We start from the raw sequence: 18,794 nt of genomic DNA on the forward strand, positions 1-18,794 counted from the left end.
GTCCGCGCCCGACAGCTCCAGTCGACGGACCTCGCGTCCGCGCCTGACAGCTCCAGTCGGCAGACCTCGCGTCCGTGTGAGACAGCTTCAGTCGGCGGACCCCGCATTCGCGCCCGACAGCACTAGTCGGCGGAGCTCACGTCCGCGCCCGACAGCATTAGCTGGCAGACCCAGGGTCCGTGCCTGGCACCCTCGACGTCGCCGTCAGCTTCATCATGAACAACAAGACACTCCGCCCAACTTTTCCAAGTTGCCCGAAGGCTCGGAGGATACACCAGGTGCGCTTGCGCGCCCCCACTCGGAACATGTCGGGCCTGTTGCACGCCCGCCGCTGGATGCAACCGGCCCCTCGATGCCATCGTACGCACCAACAACCGCGAAAACCCTCCGCCCAACTTTTTCAAAGTTGCTAGGAGGCTACACCCAGCGGGTGCGCTCGCGCGCCCCCGCCAGTAGCAAGCAGCATCGGCTGCGGTCCGTAGCCGGCCGTCATCATCATCCTCTACGTCAACGCCCGCTAAAAAACCTCCGCTCAACTTTTCCAAGTTGCCCGGAGGCTCGGAGGCAACTGTTGGGGGAATGACCCCCGGGTACCCCAAAGACAACGAAACAACGCTTCAAGACATCGGGGCGGCCAACGCCCCTCAATCCGACTACTCCGGCCGCTCTAGACGGCCCCGATTCGACTGCCCCGATCGGCTCGCCACCTGGCCGTCCGGCCGGCTCCCCGTCCGGCTACTCCAGCCGGCCTACTACGCGAAGTCAACTACAACGTCCCATCCGACAAGACAGTGACAAGACGGTTGTACCTGGCACTATTGAGCAATAGTACCGCACCGTAGCCTGCATCACACATAGCTTAGCTCTCAAGCTACACATGGCTTGAGATATAAGCTACTCACTATAGCTTCTATCTCAAGCCACCCATGCCCACCACCTAGCTTACATCAAAGCTAGCTCACACTATATAAAGCCAACCATTCATTGATCGAAGAGGATGGATAAGCCGCACCACACCACAAGCCATTCGGCCACAAGGCACCAAGGCCACTCACGCCACATACAAGAAGCTAGTAGTATATAGCATTCATCCAGATACAGCTGTACTGTAGATATACCACATAGATACATATATACAGGAGTAGGGATATTATCTCTCCGGAGAACCATGAACCTGGGTAAACCTGGGTAAACCTGGGTAAACCATAAACCTGGGTAAACCTGGGTAAACACATTCTCCGGAGAACCCGATATTCCACTACAGTTTTATCCTCATCTCAAGCCATCCCATGGCATCTGCTGTGACGCGATACCCCCTGCCTGCTCCCGCGAAAATACCACGATAAATAGCTTAGCGGAGTGGTCGCCGGTGGCAGTGCAGGGAAGACGTTTGTGGCCGGAGAAGTGCTCCTGCTATCGTCGCCTGAAAATCACAAAAAACAAAGGAAGGGTAAGACCGACTTGGAGTCCAACAGCACAAACATAAGACAAGCTTTGGGCTCCAAATCACACTCACAGGAGTAAAGAAAAGACAAGAAGAGCAACAGTTGGCACATCATCCTTTAGCAAAAGGATAATAGTAGTGTCTAGATAACGACGGTAGAGTAGACGAGCTCGCCTGCTTCTGCTTGGCGTACCAATGGGACAAGAACACATTGGTACGTGTGTATTGAATGCGATCGTAGGGAGGAAAAGGTGAACAGCGTGCAACAGGAACATACGGTGACTTTGCCATTTGATTTAACAACAGCTTGACGGTACACCGCGCAGTTTGGTACTGGACGCAGCTGTCGGTGCATAACGACTGACGGCCAGCGGCTTGGAGCGGTGTTGATGCATGCATGCAAGGGTGGATTCCAGTTTTTCCTTCAGCGTATGTGGTGAATGTGTGTGCATGCATGGCAGTGGCTGATGCATGTTTTTCTGCCCCTACTTGTATTCGATCTGGTCTTCACAAGCTCAGGTGTTCTTCGCTGAATGGATGGGTTTCAGACACACAAAGTTTGGCCGCGCATCACCGCATACACCACGTACAACCTGAAATAACTGTTCACTTTGGCAACCAACAACAGCCTGAAGTTCAAGGTGAGTATCTCGCCAAAAAATTTATATTTTATATCAGGCTAATTGTGTTCTTAGTTGCTAATGTTTGCACACGAACACGTCATTGTATACCTCCAACACCGAGGGTGATGCGGCGGTACCCAACCCCCCCCCCCCCCCACACACACACACACACCCACCCACCCGGGATGAACCCCGTCGGGGCACGCGGCAGCTATAGGCTGCCCTAGATCGACTTGATCGCCCCTAGGCCTCGGGGTTCATGCCTGCAACAAGAAGAACAAATGAAGAATGAGGAAAAAGAAGAACAAGAGAGAGATAAAAAAGGTAAAAGTGGTCGATGATTGTTCAATTGTGTGTTGTTCAATCAGTCGTCACCTCTTTGGTATATAAGAGGCGGCTGGACTTACCATGCAAGGAAAAGGCTTGGATTCACGTCCAAAACCCTAGTACAATCCGGATGGTTTGGTTCGAACTTTCCAAAATTATTCGGTCTAAAACTGGCTCAATGCGACCAAAAGCTATTTAAACTATTTCGACGAGACAGACAACTTTCTTGTTCAACGTTTTTCGATTAGAGGCCGTCTTGTGTGCCAAATCGGTCGCGCAACTAATCAGATATCACACACATGGGTGTCTGATGCCCCGTGGCAGTTTTTACTCATGATCGATCCGCGGTGCATCAGCTCCAACTTTTGCATACGACCTCGGGTTGGGACAACTTTTATATCAAAATTGATTAGCTCGACAAGAAGAAGATAATACATATAGAATACTTCTTCATTTGAGGTTGTCTTGGATGCGTAATCGGGCGAACAGTATTCTGAATATAAAATTTTGGCACTTCGAGTACAGTTTCAGCCCTCGAGATGAGACCATGGTGATGACCCAGAAATCAAAGTTTCTCATTTTGACGATACCGAAATTTGTCATGTCGAAAACTTTTCCATTCGATGCTATCTTAATTAAGTTTTTGACAATGCCAAAATTTGGTGTCAACAACTAACTCTAGTTACACATCTTTTGCGCGCATGAAAAAAAAGACAAAGCCCATAGAATCAGTCTACAACTGCTTGGGACATCCATCCAACACTGCTCCCAGGCTACTCATATTCAGTTGATGCAGTGAAGTTTACTGCCGAACAATTTATTAATTAAGAAGTGTGCTCAAAGATTCGCAATGTTGTACTGTATTTTGCATTTTTTTCTACAAATCGCACACCAGTAGGCCTGAAGTTGTCCCATGAACACCAAGCTCAGTGCAGCGACCTTGTGCATCAGATATTTGGCACCGTTGATGAAGATGCTGGAGTCCTGCACACTGAGTTCATTGACAGGCTTGTTGCTGTGCAAGGAGCCAGCCCAGACACACATGATGTGCCTGTTGTTACAAGTCCATTTCGCCAAGACAAACTTGATCTCTTCAGGTCTGCAATCTGTCAAGCCTTTCCACATGCGAACTCATAGCTACATGATAGGCACAACAGATCAACCTACCTGGACGAAAAAACGTCAGAGTATTGATTTGATAGAACCAACGTCATCCCTATGCATGTACGGATTCGCTAGAACCAGCGCCACGAGTGGGATAGACTGACCCGCCGTGGTATATAGAAGCGGAGTTTAAAAGGAGTTGGTGGGCTGACCCCAGCCGTTTTCAATCCACCAGCCGCCATTACGCCCTGTCTGCACCTTCGCTACAAACGTGTCACTTCCCATTCACAAACGCATTAAATATGTCGTCGTCCGTTCCATATCTCAATAGAAGCGACGCACAACGATACCATGAGCATGCAATCTCGTCCACATGTGTGAATTTTTGTATCAGCCTTGGAGTACATTGGTAGGCTAGGCATGCTTGCCTCCGGAGTTAGTGGCGTACACAGACCCGAACTTGTCCCCCTTGACAGAGCCGATCCAAAAATGTAAAACAATTTTTTAAACTAAACATTTATACTTATTTTGAACTAATAGTAGCATGTTAAAAAATTAAAAAAAATTGTATTACTTAGCCATTGTACTTAGCCGCATAACCATGTTTGTAGACAACAGTTACAATATTTCTTGTTATACGGTTGTAATATATATTATTGGAAAAAGTCTGCAAAATTTAAATTGTAACAAAAATTCTCTTTCTAGTTTATTTTTTTCCATTAATTTAACTTTTAAATATTGCATAAACTATATAGTACATACACATATTTTTCAATATATATACATGTGTTCATATATCTTTTAATATTATTAAAAATATAATGGTAGAGATTTTCTAAATCATACATACTAACAAATATCTTAGCAGAGGTTTCTAGTGTATATTAGGCAATCATATTTATAGAATTTTCTAGGGCATGGCAAATATGATTTGCAAGTTGGGTTCACTAACATGTTGACAACATGTGCATGCTTTGTACCTGTATTTAAATTAGCATCATTATTGTAATCATGAAAGAACATAAAATGTAGTCAATTCTACTCTTGCATATGATTAAATTATCTGACTTGCTCGTCTATATTCACTTAGTTTATTTGGTGGATACGAGGTCTTCTATCCATTTTTCAAACAAAAATTGTGTATTGGTTTAAACTTGAAAATCTATTTATCATAAATTTCATTATGATATTGAGACGACCATTGCTAGTTGAATTAGTTTGTCCCCTACTGGTATGCACTATTAAGCATGTACTAAAAAGGGTCCGTGTGTTGCAATGGGAGAAAACAAAATCATCATCTCCAATGGCCATGACCATATTTTGTTGCATCACGATACACTATCACTCTCAATTTCGTGAAATCGTGAACAATTTTTGAAATCATGAATACTTTTATAAACTCCTGTACATATTAGAAATCGCGAACATTTTCAAATTCGTGAACACTTTTAAATAACTTCTAACATTTTCCAAAATAAATAACATTTTTTGAATTCTTGAACAATTTATAGTATTTGCAAACAATTTTTTAAACAATATGTTTTAATCAAAAAACATTTCAAGAATTGATGAACATTTTTTTGGAAATTGGTGGAACAATTTTGAAATTCATGAACATTTTTATGATTTGGTGAACATTTTTTGAATCAACGAACGTTTTATGAATGAATAAACTACTTTGTAAGCCACAAATAGTTTTTGAAATTTTAGAATACTTTTTCCATTAATGAAAAATATTTGCACTAGCAAAATTTTATTCTATTTTGTTAACGTTTTAATACGTGAGATTTTTAAAACACTATGAACATTTTCTGATTTCCCTGCTAATTATTTTTCAAAATTTTGAACATTTTTTACAAAATTGTGAACATTTTTTGTAAGAAACATTTTATGATTCATTAGGCATTTTATTTCGAAATTATCTTTTTTAATTTTAGGAAGTTTTTTGAAGCCCCAAATTATTTAATATAGAAAAAGGAAAAACAAAAAATAAGAAGAAAAAAAGAAAAAATAAATTTTCAAAAACAGGATGCCCGCACTTAAGCCGGCCCAAAAAAGGCACGCTGTGTGTTTTCGCAGCGCACGCAGAGCATAGTATAGAAGGTCCCTACTGCATGGGCCGGCACAGGCGAAGGATTCCCCTGTGTGAAATTCTTTTTTATCACTTATAGATAGCATTGGTGGGTAATACTTTACAACTTCAGGGGCAATTTTCGCGACGTATCGCCAGAAACAATAGCCCCTTTTTTATTATGTACTACCTCCGCCCGGAAATATTTGTCATCAAAATGAATAAAAGGGGATGTATCTAGATGTATATTAGTTCTAAATACATTCTTTTTTATTCATTTTGATGACAAGTATTTACGGAAGGAGGGAGTATAAATTAGTATGCATTGTGAACCTGCGCTATAGCAAATTGAGGCTCATTTTTATGTATTCAATAATCTTTTTGTGTGTATATATAATTGTATAGTTTGGTTACTAGTATAACATGAATATGGCAAATTAGCTAGGCTGTGATTGACAAGTACAGTTTTCTCAGATTTTAGAAAACCAAAAGTATAGTGTTTCACTACTTTCACAGAAGAAGAAAAAAACCAAAGAGCTTCACTATCACAGAAGAGAAAAACACAAAGTCGATGCAACAAATCAGTAATGGCGGCAAGGCCGGCGAGATGGGAACGTACAACATGATGTATGGCCACGAACCATGCTACGTATCAGGTTTGGAGCCATGATACTGGCAGAGAGCACGAGCGTGGCTTGGCATCCACCGAGTCTTTTCTGTCCCCGAGATGCAAAAAGAAAGTTTTTTTTACTCATTTTACACTTTTCTCAGAGAACAGCGACGTACAATTAAATTCCATGGCTGTCGTACTAGCAAAAGATCGCCAGCGGATCTAGCGGCCATTAACGCACCGTCGTACCAGCCCATCAGCTGGCTTGGATGTCTTCTCCAGCCTCGACGGAGCTCCGGCGGGCCGTCAGGACGTCCATCAGCCGGTCAACGTCATCGTACGAAGACCCGCCCTTCTCCACCGCGCTCCTTGCCTTCGCGCCGAGGTCCTTGGCCTTCTTCCGGATGGCGTCGCTCTCCATCAACCTCTGGATGGACTCGGCGATCACCTCGGCGGCGATCACCTCGTGGGCCTCGATGCCCGACGCGTTATCCTTGGCCCCGATGCTGACGCCCACCTTCAGCAGCTCCACGACAAGCTTCTCGTTGTTGAACTGGTCCTCGTACCGCGGCCACGTCACCATCGGAACGCCGGCGGTCACGGCCTCCAGCACTGAGTTCCAGCCGCAGTGCGTCATGAACCCGCCGAGGGCGGGGTAGCTCAGGATCAGCATCTGCGGCGCCCAGCCTCGGACCATGAAGCCGCGGTCGCCGCGCGCTATGAGCTCGGCGAAGCCTTCGGGCATCCACTCAGCAGAGTCTTGGCCCTCGGCGGCGGCGATCACCCACACAAAGTTCACGCCTGATACGTCGAGGGCGCGGGCGAGCTGGTGCAGCTCCGCCGGTGCGAACTTGGTCAGTGTGCCGAAGGAGACGTACACCACCGAGCCGGCCGGCTTCGCGTCAAGCCACCGGATGCAGCTGTCCGCGTCCGGCGAGGGCGCGTCGGTGCCTCTCACAGCCATGTCCTTGCTGGCGAGCGCCACCGGCCCGACGAGCCACACGCGCCGGGCGAGCGTCTTGTGGAAGTGCTCGACGTAATCCGGCTCCAGCTCGTGGAAGCTGTTGAACACCTCGCCGAAGCTCCTCTGGTCGGCGGCGTTCACGCTCTTGGAGAACTCCCAGTTCCACGGCTTCTTTGCCGGGTCCATCATCTGGCTCCGCCTCAGCTCGATGCGGTGCGGCAGCCCCGGCAGCAGAACGAGGGCGTCGGGGTCGTCGGGGGCGTTCTCCAGCGGGTTGTGCCGCAGCATGCTGTCGCTGCAGGAGCGCGCGAACATGCTGCTGCCGAGGAAGGCGATCCGCGGGACGCCGCGCTCAGCGGCGGCGTCCACGGACCAATTGAAGAAGCTGTCTGACACGACCGCGTCGGTGCGGTGGTCGGCCAGGAACCGGTCGAAGGGCTCCCGGAGCAGCTGCGCGGCCTGGAAGAACTTGTCGCGGTCGTCTAGGGACGTGAGCGCCGTGCAGTTCTCCACACCCGGCGGGAGGCCGACGTCGGGGAAGGGCACGACCGCGATGTCGATGGTCGGGGAGCCGGTGCCGGCGAAGGCATCGTTGGCGCAGCCGACGGCAGAGCGGATGATGGCGGCGTTGACGGGCGTGGTGAGGATGCTGCACCTGACGCCGCGGCCGGCGAAGAGCGCGGCCATGTCGGCGATAGGGATGAGGTGGCCGGACGCCAGGAACGGGAAGAAGAGGATGTGCAGCGGCTCGTCCTGGACAGCCATGGCCGGCTTAGCTAACCGCGTCCTGTGAGTGTGACCGACAGAAAGTACTACGGCCGGCGTGGAGGAGGAGATCGAGTCCAAATGCAGATCAGACGCAAGCCTCGGTGCGATTAAAGAGAGCCGTGCAGAGGACTATTTTATTTATAAGGCCATAAATGTTTGGGATCTCGTTGTCTGATCGAACCACAAGCTTGTGGAATGGAGTTCAAGATATTGGTACCTTGGGCATGCAAGGGTTTGAACACAAGTTGCATCACTTGTTCGATGGATCTTGCTAGAATATACTCCCTCCGTTCCGAAATATTTATCTTCAAAATAAATAAATAAAGATGTATTTAGATGCTTTTATTCATTTTGATGACAAGTATTTTCAGACGGAGAGAATACTACTACAATGTTGACAGATGATAAATCCACTCAATCTGAATGGTTCAGATGTATCATAATGATTAATTTTACAAATCAATTAGTCACTGTCTGTTTGACTCAATGAAAGAAAAATCTACTCTCTGTCGTGGCAATGTTCCCCAACCCATGTAGAAAAAACATCCATCGCGAAATTCATTTTTAGAGCGCAGAACATATATAGCAATGTTCATTGTAATTGTGGCTTCAAAAGTGTTCACTGTCATTTTCTTCAGACATCGCCATCGAATGGAATTCTATTTATTTTAGGGTTAAATGGAATTGTAATTAATTATATGCATCATTTTTTTGAAGCAATTATATGCATCATTCAGTAAACTTGAATTATATATGTAGATAAACCATCAGAGTATGTACTGATGTATAACCTTTTTTTGTGAGGCCAGAAAACGAATGGAGTGTCGGGCGAGCCTATCTACAACTGCCAAGGTCCGCGGCAAGGCGATCCGGTATCTCCAGTAATCTTCATCCTCACCATGGAACCTTTCCAAAGAATGCTTGACCTCGCTGTTGAGCGAGGCACCTGTCGTGGTACTAAGTCTGACAGTAAGTATAGGGGGTACGAATGAGGAGGCAAGGTCCTAGCTACGGCAAGATTGTACGCAAGTGTTTACGAGTTCAGGCCCCTCTTGGAGGAGGTAAAAGCCCTACGTCTCGGTGCCCGGGGGCGGTCGACTGAAATATATGAGTGTGTGTGTGTGTTACAGGGGGTGCGAACCCTTGTGCCAGAGGAGGGGGTGGCTTATATAGAGTTCGCCAGGACCCCAGTCATCCCCCTTTACAGAGGGTTCAATGTACATAAAGATTGAGGTGTTACTGGTAACGCCAGCCTTAAGTGCCTTAAATGACCTTAAAGACTATGGAGTGAATGCTTGCCCGTTGCTGTTCTGAGTGACTCCTGGTCTTCAGTAGGTCGAATGATTTCTTGTATGGTCGACTGGTAGACTGGTCGTGTGACTTCGAAAAGGAGGGGTACCCGAGTGGTTGATTGGTCGAGTGGATCGCACTCGACGCTTTGCTGGGTACTCCCTGCTGTCTCTTGAGCTTCTTTGCTTCTAAGGTAGTGACCTTGGGTAGGGCGTATAGGTCAGGCCTATGACCCTACCCTAGGTCTGTATCATCATCAGCACCCTATCCCCACTAGCGCAGAGAGGACTTACGAAGAGGGTTTCTGTGTTTCCGGATGATGTAATGATCTTTTTGAAGCCGGAGGAAGGAGATCTTGACGCATGTGCATCAATTCTAAGGCTCTCCGGAGAGGCATCAGGCCTCAAGGCCAACCTCCAGAAGTGTGCATCTATACCGATCCGGTGCAACGCAGAAGTCATGGCACAAGTGACCAAAATCCTTGGATGCCCCGTGGGCTCATATCCTTGCAAGTACTTGGGACTCCAAATCACCTTACGAAAACCGACGGCCGCACAACTCTCGGGCCTAGTAGATCAGCTGGTGCGGTGTCTCCCAGGTTGGAAGGCTGCAAATATGCCAAAGGGCGAATGGTTCTGGTTCAATCCGTACTGTGTGATACCTATACACGCGATGATGGCACTCGACATACCTCAGAAGACTATCGCAGCCATGAAAAAAATCTGCAGACGATTTCTTTGGTGCGCCAAAGATCAGGCGACTGGTGGGCAGTACCGAGTGGCTTGGGAGGTTGTATGCTCGCCAAAATGGGCGGGTGGATTGGGCATCACAAATCTAAAGCGGCTCAACATCGCCATGCAGGCAAGATGGCATTGGCTCAAACGTGTGGATCAAACTAGGCCTTGGGCGGAGTTCGATATAACAGTACCAAAAAGATCGACAGTGTTTCAAAGGCATTCATATAGAATCATATTTTTTTCTAGGTATCGAGTTGTAATTTTTATTTCTTTTGAGTTATAAGTAAATAGAAGTGTGATGATCATCATTATTCATTATTAGAGCATGTCCCAGTGAGGAAAGGATGATGGAGACTATGATTCCCCCACAAGTCGGGATGAGACTCCGGACAATGAGAGAGAAAAATATAAAAAAAAGAAAAAAAGAAAGATAAAGATAAAAAGAAAGAAAATAAAAAAAGGAAAAAAAAGAAAAGGAGAGAAGGGGCATGCTAGTTGCATACTTGTGCTTCAAAGTAGCTCCATGTTTTTCATATGGAGAGTCTCCTATGTTGTCACTTTCATATACTAGTGGGAATTTTTCATTATAGGATTAGATGCACACCCACTTAGTTTTCATATGGAGCTTTCATACACTTATAGCTCTTAGTGCATTCGTTGCATGGAAATCCCTACTCCTCACATTGATATCAATTGATGGACATCTCCATAAACCGTTGGTTAGCCGCGTCGATGTGAGACTTTCTTACTTTTTTGTCTTCTCTATATTTACCCCTGTCATCATACTCTATTCCACCCGTAGTGCTATATCCATGTCTCACCCTCATGTATTGCACGAGGGCTGAAAAGGCCGAAGCGCGTTAAAAAGTATGAACCAATTGCTTGGCTGACACCATGGTACTACATGATTTATACTTTGTGTTAAGAAGACAGAGCATGACCAGATTATATGACTTTGTAGGGATAGCTTTCTTTAGTGTTGATATTTTGAAAGACATGATTCTTTATTGGGATGCCCGAATATTGATGTTTTTATGTCAAATTATAGAATATTGCTTTGAATCACTTGTGTCTTAATATTCATGCCATGACTAGACATATGATCAAGTTTATGTTAGGTAGCATTCCACATCAAAAATTATCTTTTTTATCATTTACCTACTCGAGGACGAGCATGAATTAAGCTTGGGGATGCTGATACGTCTCCGTCGTATCTATAATTTTTGATTGTTTCATGCCAATATTATACAACTTTCACATACTTTTGGCAACTTTTTATATGATTTATTGGACTAACCTATTGATCCAGTGCCCAGTGCCAGTTCCTGTTTTTTGCATGTTTTTTGTATCGCAGAAACTCCATATCAAATGAAGTCCAAATGCGATAACAATTTACGAAGAATTATTTTGGAATTTATGTGATTTTTGGGAGTTTGAATCAACGCAAATGGGGGCCCACAGAGCCTACAACCCACCAGGGCGCGCCCCAGGCCCCAGGCGCGCCCTGGTGTCTTGTGCCCTCCTCGAGCGTCGGTTTGAGCCCTTCTTCTAGCGCAAGAAAGATAATTTATGGAAAAAAACATGTAAAAATTTCAGCGCAATCAGAGTTACGGATCTCCTAGAATTTAATCAACCGTGAAGGGCCAGATCTAGGGAACGTGAAACAGAAGAGAACAGAGAGGGAGATCCAATCTCGGAGGGGCTCCCGCCCCTCCGCCATCATGGAGGCCATGGACCAGAGGGGGAACTCTCCTCCCATCATGGGTGGACGCCAAAGAATAAGAAGAAGGAGGGGGCTCTCTCCCCCTTTCTCCCGGTAACGCCGGAGTGCCGCCGGGGCTAGGATCGTGATGGTGATCTACATAAACAATCTTGCTACCATCAACACCAACTCTCTCCCCCTCTATGCAACGACGTAACACACCTTCTCTCTGTTGTAATCTCTACTTAAACATGGTGCTCAACTCCATATATTATTTCCCAATGATATGTGGCTATCCTATGATGTTTGAGTAGATCCGTTTTATCCTATGGGTTAATCGTGATATTGGTTGGTACGATTGTATATTTTATTTATGGTGCTATCCTACGGTTCCCTCCATGTCACGCAAACGTGAGGGGTCCCCGTTGTAGGGTGTTGCAATACGTTCATGATTCGCTTATGGTGGGTTGCGAGAGTGACAGAAGCTTAAACCCGAGTAGGTGGGTTGTTGCGTATGGGATAAAGAGGACTTGATACTTAATGCTATGGACCTTAATGATCTTTAGTAGTTGCAGATGCTTGGTAGGGGTCCAATGATACGTGCGTATGATCCAAGTAGAGAAAGTATGTTAGCTCACGCCTCTCCCTCATATAAAATTGCAAGAATGATTACCGGTACTTGTTATAGATTACCTAGGGACAAATGACTTTCTTATTGACAAAGCTATCCACTTTTATTACCTTACAATTTATTCGTAGTTTTATTCTCGTAAAGTACTAGTAGTTTTATTCTTGCAAAATAGTTTCATACTTGTTTTAGGTAAAGCAAACGATAAGTGTGTGTACAGTTGTATCGGTGGTCGATACAACTTGAGGGAATATTTGTTCTACTTTAGCTCCTCGTTGGGTTCGACACTCGTATTTATCGAAGAAGGCTACAAATGATCCCCTATACTTGTGGGTTATTATAGGTGTGTCCAGCAAGGATGATTGTGACAAACTAAAAAACAAAGCAAGCAAAGACTCATATAATACAAGATGATCCAAGCAAAACTCATGATATGTGCTGAATAAAAATATAGCTGCAAGTAAAATTACCGATGGTCATTAGAAGAAAGAGGGGATGCCTTCCGGGGCATCCCCAAGCTTAGTTGCTTGGTTCTCCTTGAATATTACCTTGGGGTGCCATGGGCATCCCCAATCTAGGATCTTGACACTCCTTATTCCTTCATCCGTCTTGATCTCACCCAAAACATGAAAAGTTCAATCACACAAAACTAAAAAAAAACCTTTGTGAGATCCGTTAGTATAATAAAGCAAATTACTACTTTAAGTACTGTTGCAAACCCATTCATATTGTGTTATTGCGTTATAACTACTGCATTCTAAATTTACCATGGCTTACCCCCCCCCCCCATACACTCCATAGATTCATGAAAATAAGCACACAATGCAACAAAAACAGAATCTGTCAAAAACAGAACAGTTTGTAGCAATCTGAAAATCTACCATACTTCTGTAAATCCAAAAATTCTGAAAATTAGGACGACATGGGCAATTTTTATGTCTATCATGTGTAAAACATGCGGGATTTTTCCACGTTTCTGTGAATTTTCAAAATGCCAACACTGGGCGAAAAAGTTTCTGTTTTACAACAGGATCAAATCAACTATCATCCAAGATAATCCTAAGGGCTTTACTTGGCACAAAAAAAATTCAAACATAAAAGCACAATCATAACAGTAGCATAATTGTGCAAACACACAAGAACAGAAACAAAAACTGAAAAATTTATTGTATTCATTGGGTTGCCTCCCAACAAGCGCTATTGTTTTATGCCCCTAGCTAGGCATAATGCATAGATTCAAGTATTGTCGTCTTTCTTCTTATTTTCCATAGACGTGTCTTTGTCAGGAGGTTTTCAAATATAACCCGAACACATTATCCATAGAAATTTTAGCATTATTAGGTTGCCCATCTACATATCCTCTTTGATTCCCGGCTACAATCCAAGAATATTGTTGATTAACATCATTGAAAACTTGTTGGATCATACCCATAACAGGAATTTCCTTTTTAAGGTTCTCATCAAAGATTTGATTATTGACAAGCAAATGTCTTTAAACATAATCACTATTGTAAAGGATCTCATCTATCACCAGTTTTTCATGGTTCATACCATAAAAATCAAAGATCTCCCAAGCTTCCCGCACTATATGATCAAATTCATTCATAAGGATAAGGGTGGCTGTCGGATTACGGGTTCCGTAAACCCTTGAGAGGTTCGAACTCTGGGGTGCGTGCGGAGATCTCAACCTACCCAGCCTGCCTACTCCCGATCCTCCTAAGCCTAGCGCGACGAGCTCTAAGAGACAAAGAGACACAACAGTTTATCCTGGTTCGGGCTACCTTGAGGTGTAATACCCTACTCCAGCATTTTGGTGGATTGCCTCGGAGGGCTTAGGATGAACTAGTACAGTGGATGAACTGGCCTCAGGAGGTGAGTTGTTCTTGAGCTCGAGGGAGCTGAGGGGATGTGAACTCAATCAGATCAGATCCGATCCCCTTCTATGGTGGTGGCTAAGTCCTATTTATAGTGGCCTTGGTCCTCTTCCCAAATGTTGGTGGGAAGGGATCCCACAACAGCCCGATTTGAAAGGGGACAAGTAGTACAACTTATCCTGACATAGGTAGTCTTCGCTTGCGAAAAGCCTCTGGTCGTGACGCTGCGGTGGGCTCGGCGATGACCTCCGTCCTGCCGTCCTGGCGGTCTTGGTCTTGTTGCACCAGAATGGAAACCTTTGGCTGATTCCTCGGGACTCTGCGCCTGTGGCTTGCCTCCCTTGCACCAAAGAGGAAACCAGCGCTCTGCGCCCGCTGGCGCCCGCCTGGCCTTGGTTGTCATGGCTTACGTCAGCTGAGCCTCGTGAGGTATACCTTGCATAGAACTCTCCGCCCCTCGGGAGCCAGCCTGAAGGGGCCGACCCCCTCAGGGGTCTCGGCGTCGTCCGCCTCGCGAGGCTTGGCCCCTCGTGAGGGTCTTGAGTTGTTGATGCTGAAGCTAGGCTGTACCAGGTAGTCGATGGAGCCACGTGGTGGGCCGTAGGCAGGCAGGGCTGGATACCCCCATATCCTGGACGCCGACAGTAGCCCTCGGGCCCAAGGCGCGCTCGGACTTGGCTTCCAGGCGAAGCCAAAGGGCAAGTGCGGAGCGCCGCGGGCCCTAACCATCTGCGGCCTTGATGATGCGTGGCGCTTGATGGGACATGGGCGACTCCACTTCCCCATGCCACCTTGTTATTCGCCAGGCCTAGTGGTCGCCCGTTGTCAGAACAGCTCGCCCTTGCAGACTGTCGCGCTCGGACTTCATTTCTTCCCTTCCCAATCTTGCTGCTCCGTGCATGGATCCGGCGTCGGCGCCTCCCTTCTTTTTTTGGCGCCCGTCATGGCCCCCCAGTCGAAGAAGAAGAAAGGGAAGCCGCGCGCCCCGACCGGGCCTCCGCCGGCCTTGGAACCAGCCCTTGAGCAGTCGACGGTGATCAACCAGGAGGGCATGGACAAGGTCCGCCATGCACTTGCGGCCGATTCCAATGAGTGGAGGGCGACGGCCGTCCGTCCTGCATCTTGGCGCGTGAGTGAGATGAGTGCCACTGAGGTCCCCATCTATCTCCATGCTCTCCTTGCGGGGTTGATTCCTTCCTTCTTCCCCTTCTTCAATGTCGTGATCTCGCATTACTAGATCCACATGCTGCATCTGGACCCCCACTCTATTATCCTTCTCGTCGTCTTCGCCTTCCTTTGTGAGGCCATGGTCAGCATTACTCCTTCTGTGGCCCTGTTGTGCCATTTCTTCTTGCTTCGGTTGATCGATGCTCGCCAATGCTCAGGATGCGCGACTTTCGAAGCCGTAGCCACAATCGCCAGCTCGGGGATCGACTTCGAGCTCTCACCGGCCGGGAAGGGGTTCCGGAAGCAGTGGCTGCTCATGGATGCTGGCACGTTCAGCCCCTACTCCTGACTCCTGGGGCGCCGGCTTCACCTAGCTCTGGTTGGGGCCATGAAAAGCTCTCTGACCGGCGACTTGCCTTCGTCTGTAAGAGGTTGGCGAGGTTGCAAGAGCTGGAAGTGATGGCGCCGATGGTGGTGAAGGAATTCGTCAGGCAGCGCGTCGCTCCCCTTCACGACCATTCTCGCCCAATGTGGAACCTTGCGGGCGTTGATGATCCCATGAGGCTGCAGAGGCCGTCACTGACTGCCGGGACCTTGAGCATGGTGCTCAAACTCCTGACGGGCGACCCCGAGCCTGCTGACCTCCCGGGGGTGGTTGTCTCCTCTACCAGTGCTTGCACAAAGCGGCCTTCGCGGGGCAGATGCCTTTATTTGACGAGTGGGGGTTGCTTCTGGAGGGCCTTGAGGGGCCCCGTGAGAACCCTATCATCGTGGCTCCTCTTCTATTCGATCCTGATGTGTCCGCCCCAAGTGTGGAAGCAGGGGGCGCTTGCCTCCAGCAGCTGTTGAGGGCTCCTCCGAAGGCCTGGCGCCAATGGTGGCCTAGGAGGCCGAGGCTCCTGAGGCCCTGAAGGGGGTTGCCGCGGGGCTGACGCAACCCTAAGCTCTGGAGGCAGAGGCCCCTGACGCCCGGGGCGATGGCTCCAGAGTGGCTGCCGATGGTGAGGAGCCCACCGGTGGCTCCGGAGCCTTAAGTCAGAAGATCTCGCCGGGCGCTCTTCCTCCCGAGGATCGCCGTCGGGGTCCGGTCGGCCCCGTCTGAGCCTTGAATCGCTCCTGAAGAGGAAGAGGTCTCCGTGCCGCTTGATACGTCCATTTTGCATCATGCTTCTATATCAATATTTATTGCATTATGGGTTGTTATTACATTATGTCTCAATACTTATGGCTATTCTCTCTCATTTTACAAGGTTTACCATGAAGAGGGGGATGCCGGTAGCTGGAATTCTGGCTGGAAAAGGAGCAAATATTGGAAACCTATTCTGCACAGCTCCAAAAATTCTGAAACTCCACGGAAGTCAGTTTTAGAATTAATAAGAATTACCGAGCGAAGAAAACACCAGAGGGGGCCCACACCCTGGCCAGGAGGGTGGGGGCGCGCCCACCCCTACTGGGCGCGACCCCTGTCTCCTGGGCCCACTGGTGGCCCTCCGGTGCCCATCTTCTGCTATATGAAGGCTTTTCCCCTGGAAAAATTCATAAGCAATCTTACGGGACGAAACTCCGCCGCCACGAGGCGGAACCTTGGCGGAACCAATCTAGGGCTCCGGCGGAGCTGTTCTGCTGGGGAAACTTCCCTCCGGGAGGGGGAAATCATCACCATCGTCATCACCAACGATCCTCTCATCGGGAGGGGGTCAATCTCCATCAACATCTTCACCAACACCATCTCCTCTCAAAATCCTAGTTCATCTCTTGTATCCAATCTTGTATCAAAACCACAAATTGGTACCTGTGGGTTGCTAGTAGTGTTGATTACTCCTTGTAGTTGATGCTAATTGGTTTACTTGGTGGAAGATCATATGTTCAGATCCTTAATGCATATTAATACTCCTCTGTTATGAACATGAAAATTCTTTGTGAGTAGTTATGTTTGTTCCTGAGGACATGGGTGAAGTCTTGCTATTAGTAGTCATGTGAATTTGGTATTCGTTCGATATTTTGATGAGATGTATGTTGTCTCTCCTCTAGTGGTGTTATGTGAACGTCGACTACATGACACTTCACCATTATTTGGGCCTAGAGGAAGGCATTGGGAAGTAAGAAGTAGATAAAGGGTTGCTAGAGTAACAGAAGCTTAAACCCTAGTTTATGCGTTGCTTCGTAAGGGGCTGATTTGGATCCATATGTCTAATGTTGTGGTTAGGTTTAGCTTAATACTTCTTTTGTAGTTGCGGATGCTTGCAATAGGGGTTAATCATAAGTGGGATGCTTGTCCAAGTAAGGGCAGTACCCAAGCACCGGTCCACCCACATATCAAATTATCAAAGTACCGAACGCGAATCATATGAGCTTGATGAAAACTAGCTTGACGATAATTCCCATGTGTCCTCGGGAGCGCTTTTCTCATTATAAGAAAATTTTCAAGCTTGTCCTTTGCTACAAAAAAGATTGGGCCACCTTGCTGCACTTTATTTACTCTCATTGCTTGTTACTCGTTACAATTTATCGTATCACAAAACTATCTGTTACCTACAATTTCAGTGCTTGCAGAGAAAACCTTACTAAAAACCACTTGTCATTTCCTTCTGCTCCTCGTTGGGTTCGACACTCTTACTTATTGAAAGGACTACGATAGATACCCTATACTTGTGGGTCATCACCGCTGCAGTAGCACCCGTCGGCCGCTGAGGTCAAGGAGATATGTGGCTGCCAATGAGTAAGTACCCTTGCTCTTGGTTCCTTGCGCACCGCATTTTCTTCTGACCAGGGCTTTGCAGGGCTCCAACGAAGACGAAACCTCGGGAGGAGGGCGACTCCAAGGATCCCATCTTGACGATGCACACAGCCCCCGGTGCCCTGGGCCTCTGCAGGGCGTGGGGCCGACTCCAGCTGCCATGACGCCGCAAGGGGGCCCCGGACCCGAGCTCCCTGCTCCCCCTCTCTGCGGCCCAGCCTGTGAGATGGGGGACGCACCGGTGATCCTTCCTCTTGTCATTGTTGGTAGGGGCGCCCCTTGGGCAGCCTTCGTCTTTAGGTTGTGGGGCTACACCGGCAAGCGGGGCGCCTAGCGCCTCCCTAGCAGCCTCCGAGGCCGACGAGGGCCTTGGTGATGCGCTTGCGCTTGCTCGCGGGTGCAGTGCCGTACGCTTCAAGCTCTTCGGTGAAGCGATGCGTGCGATGATCCACCTTGGCGGAGAGCTCGCCAATGTCGACGTCAGGCTTGAGGCGGAAGGCCGCCGCCTGGCACATGAGTGGCGGCAGCTGAAGGTTGCCATTAACCTCGGGAGACTTTAGCGAGACAAGGCCGATGCGCTTGCGGCGGCCTCGCTCGCGACTTCTTGCAGTCTTGCGCCTGCTCCATGGAAGAGGCCGAGGCCGCCAACCGCCGTCGTGAGGCGGCCCAGGAGCAGGAGCGAGAGCTTCGGTCTTCAAATGCGGCCCTTGAGCGTGAAGTCGAGGAGCGCCGCACCCTTCTAGCCTCC

The 18,794-nt window shown here is 47.8% G+C and overlaps 1 protein-coding gene across 1 annotated transcript; it reads right to left on the minus strand.

The window, feature by feature from the left end:
- Nucleotides 1–6,141: 6,141 nt before the first annotated feature.
- Nucleotides 6,142–8,098, minus strand: LOC123113646 (anthocyanin 3'-O-beta-glucosyltransferase). The gene has a single exon (XM_044534949.1). It carries the CDS (start codon nt 7,906–7,908, stop codon nt 6,436–6,438), a length of 1,473 nt encoding a protein of 490 aa, XP_044390884.1. The 5' UTR covers nt 7,909–8,098; the 3' UTR covers nt 6,142–6,435.
- Nucleotides 8,099–18,794: the final 10,696 nt, after the last annotated feature.

The sequence above is a fragment of the Triticum aestivum genome, chromosome 5B, assembly GCF_018294505.1.
Source record: "Triticum aestivum cultivar Chinese Spring chromosome 5B, IWGSC CS RefSeq v2.1, whole genome shotgun sequence".
In the NCBI taxonomy this organism is placed as follows: domain Eukaryota; kingdom Viridiplantae; phylum Streptophyta; class Magnoliopsida; order Poales; family Poaceae; genus Triticum; species Triticum aestivum.

What these genes read in the sequence shown, in the direction of transcription:
- LOC123113646 (XM_044534949.1), bottom strand. Translation starts at nt 7,908, where the DNA reads ATGGCTGTCCAGGACGAGCCGCTGCACATCCTCTTCTTCCCGTTCCTG.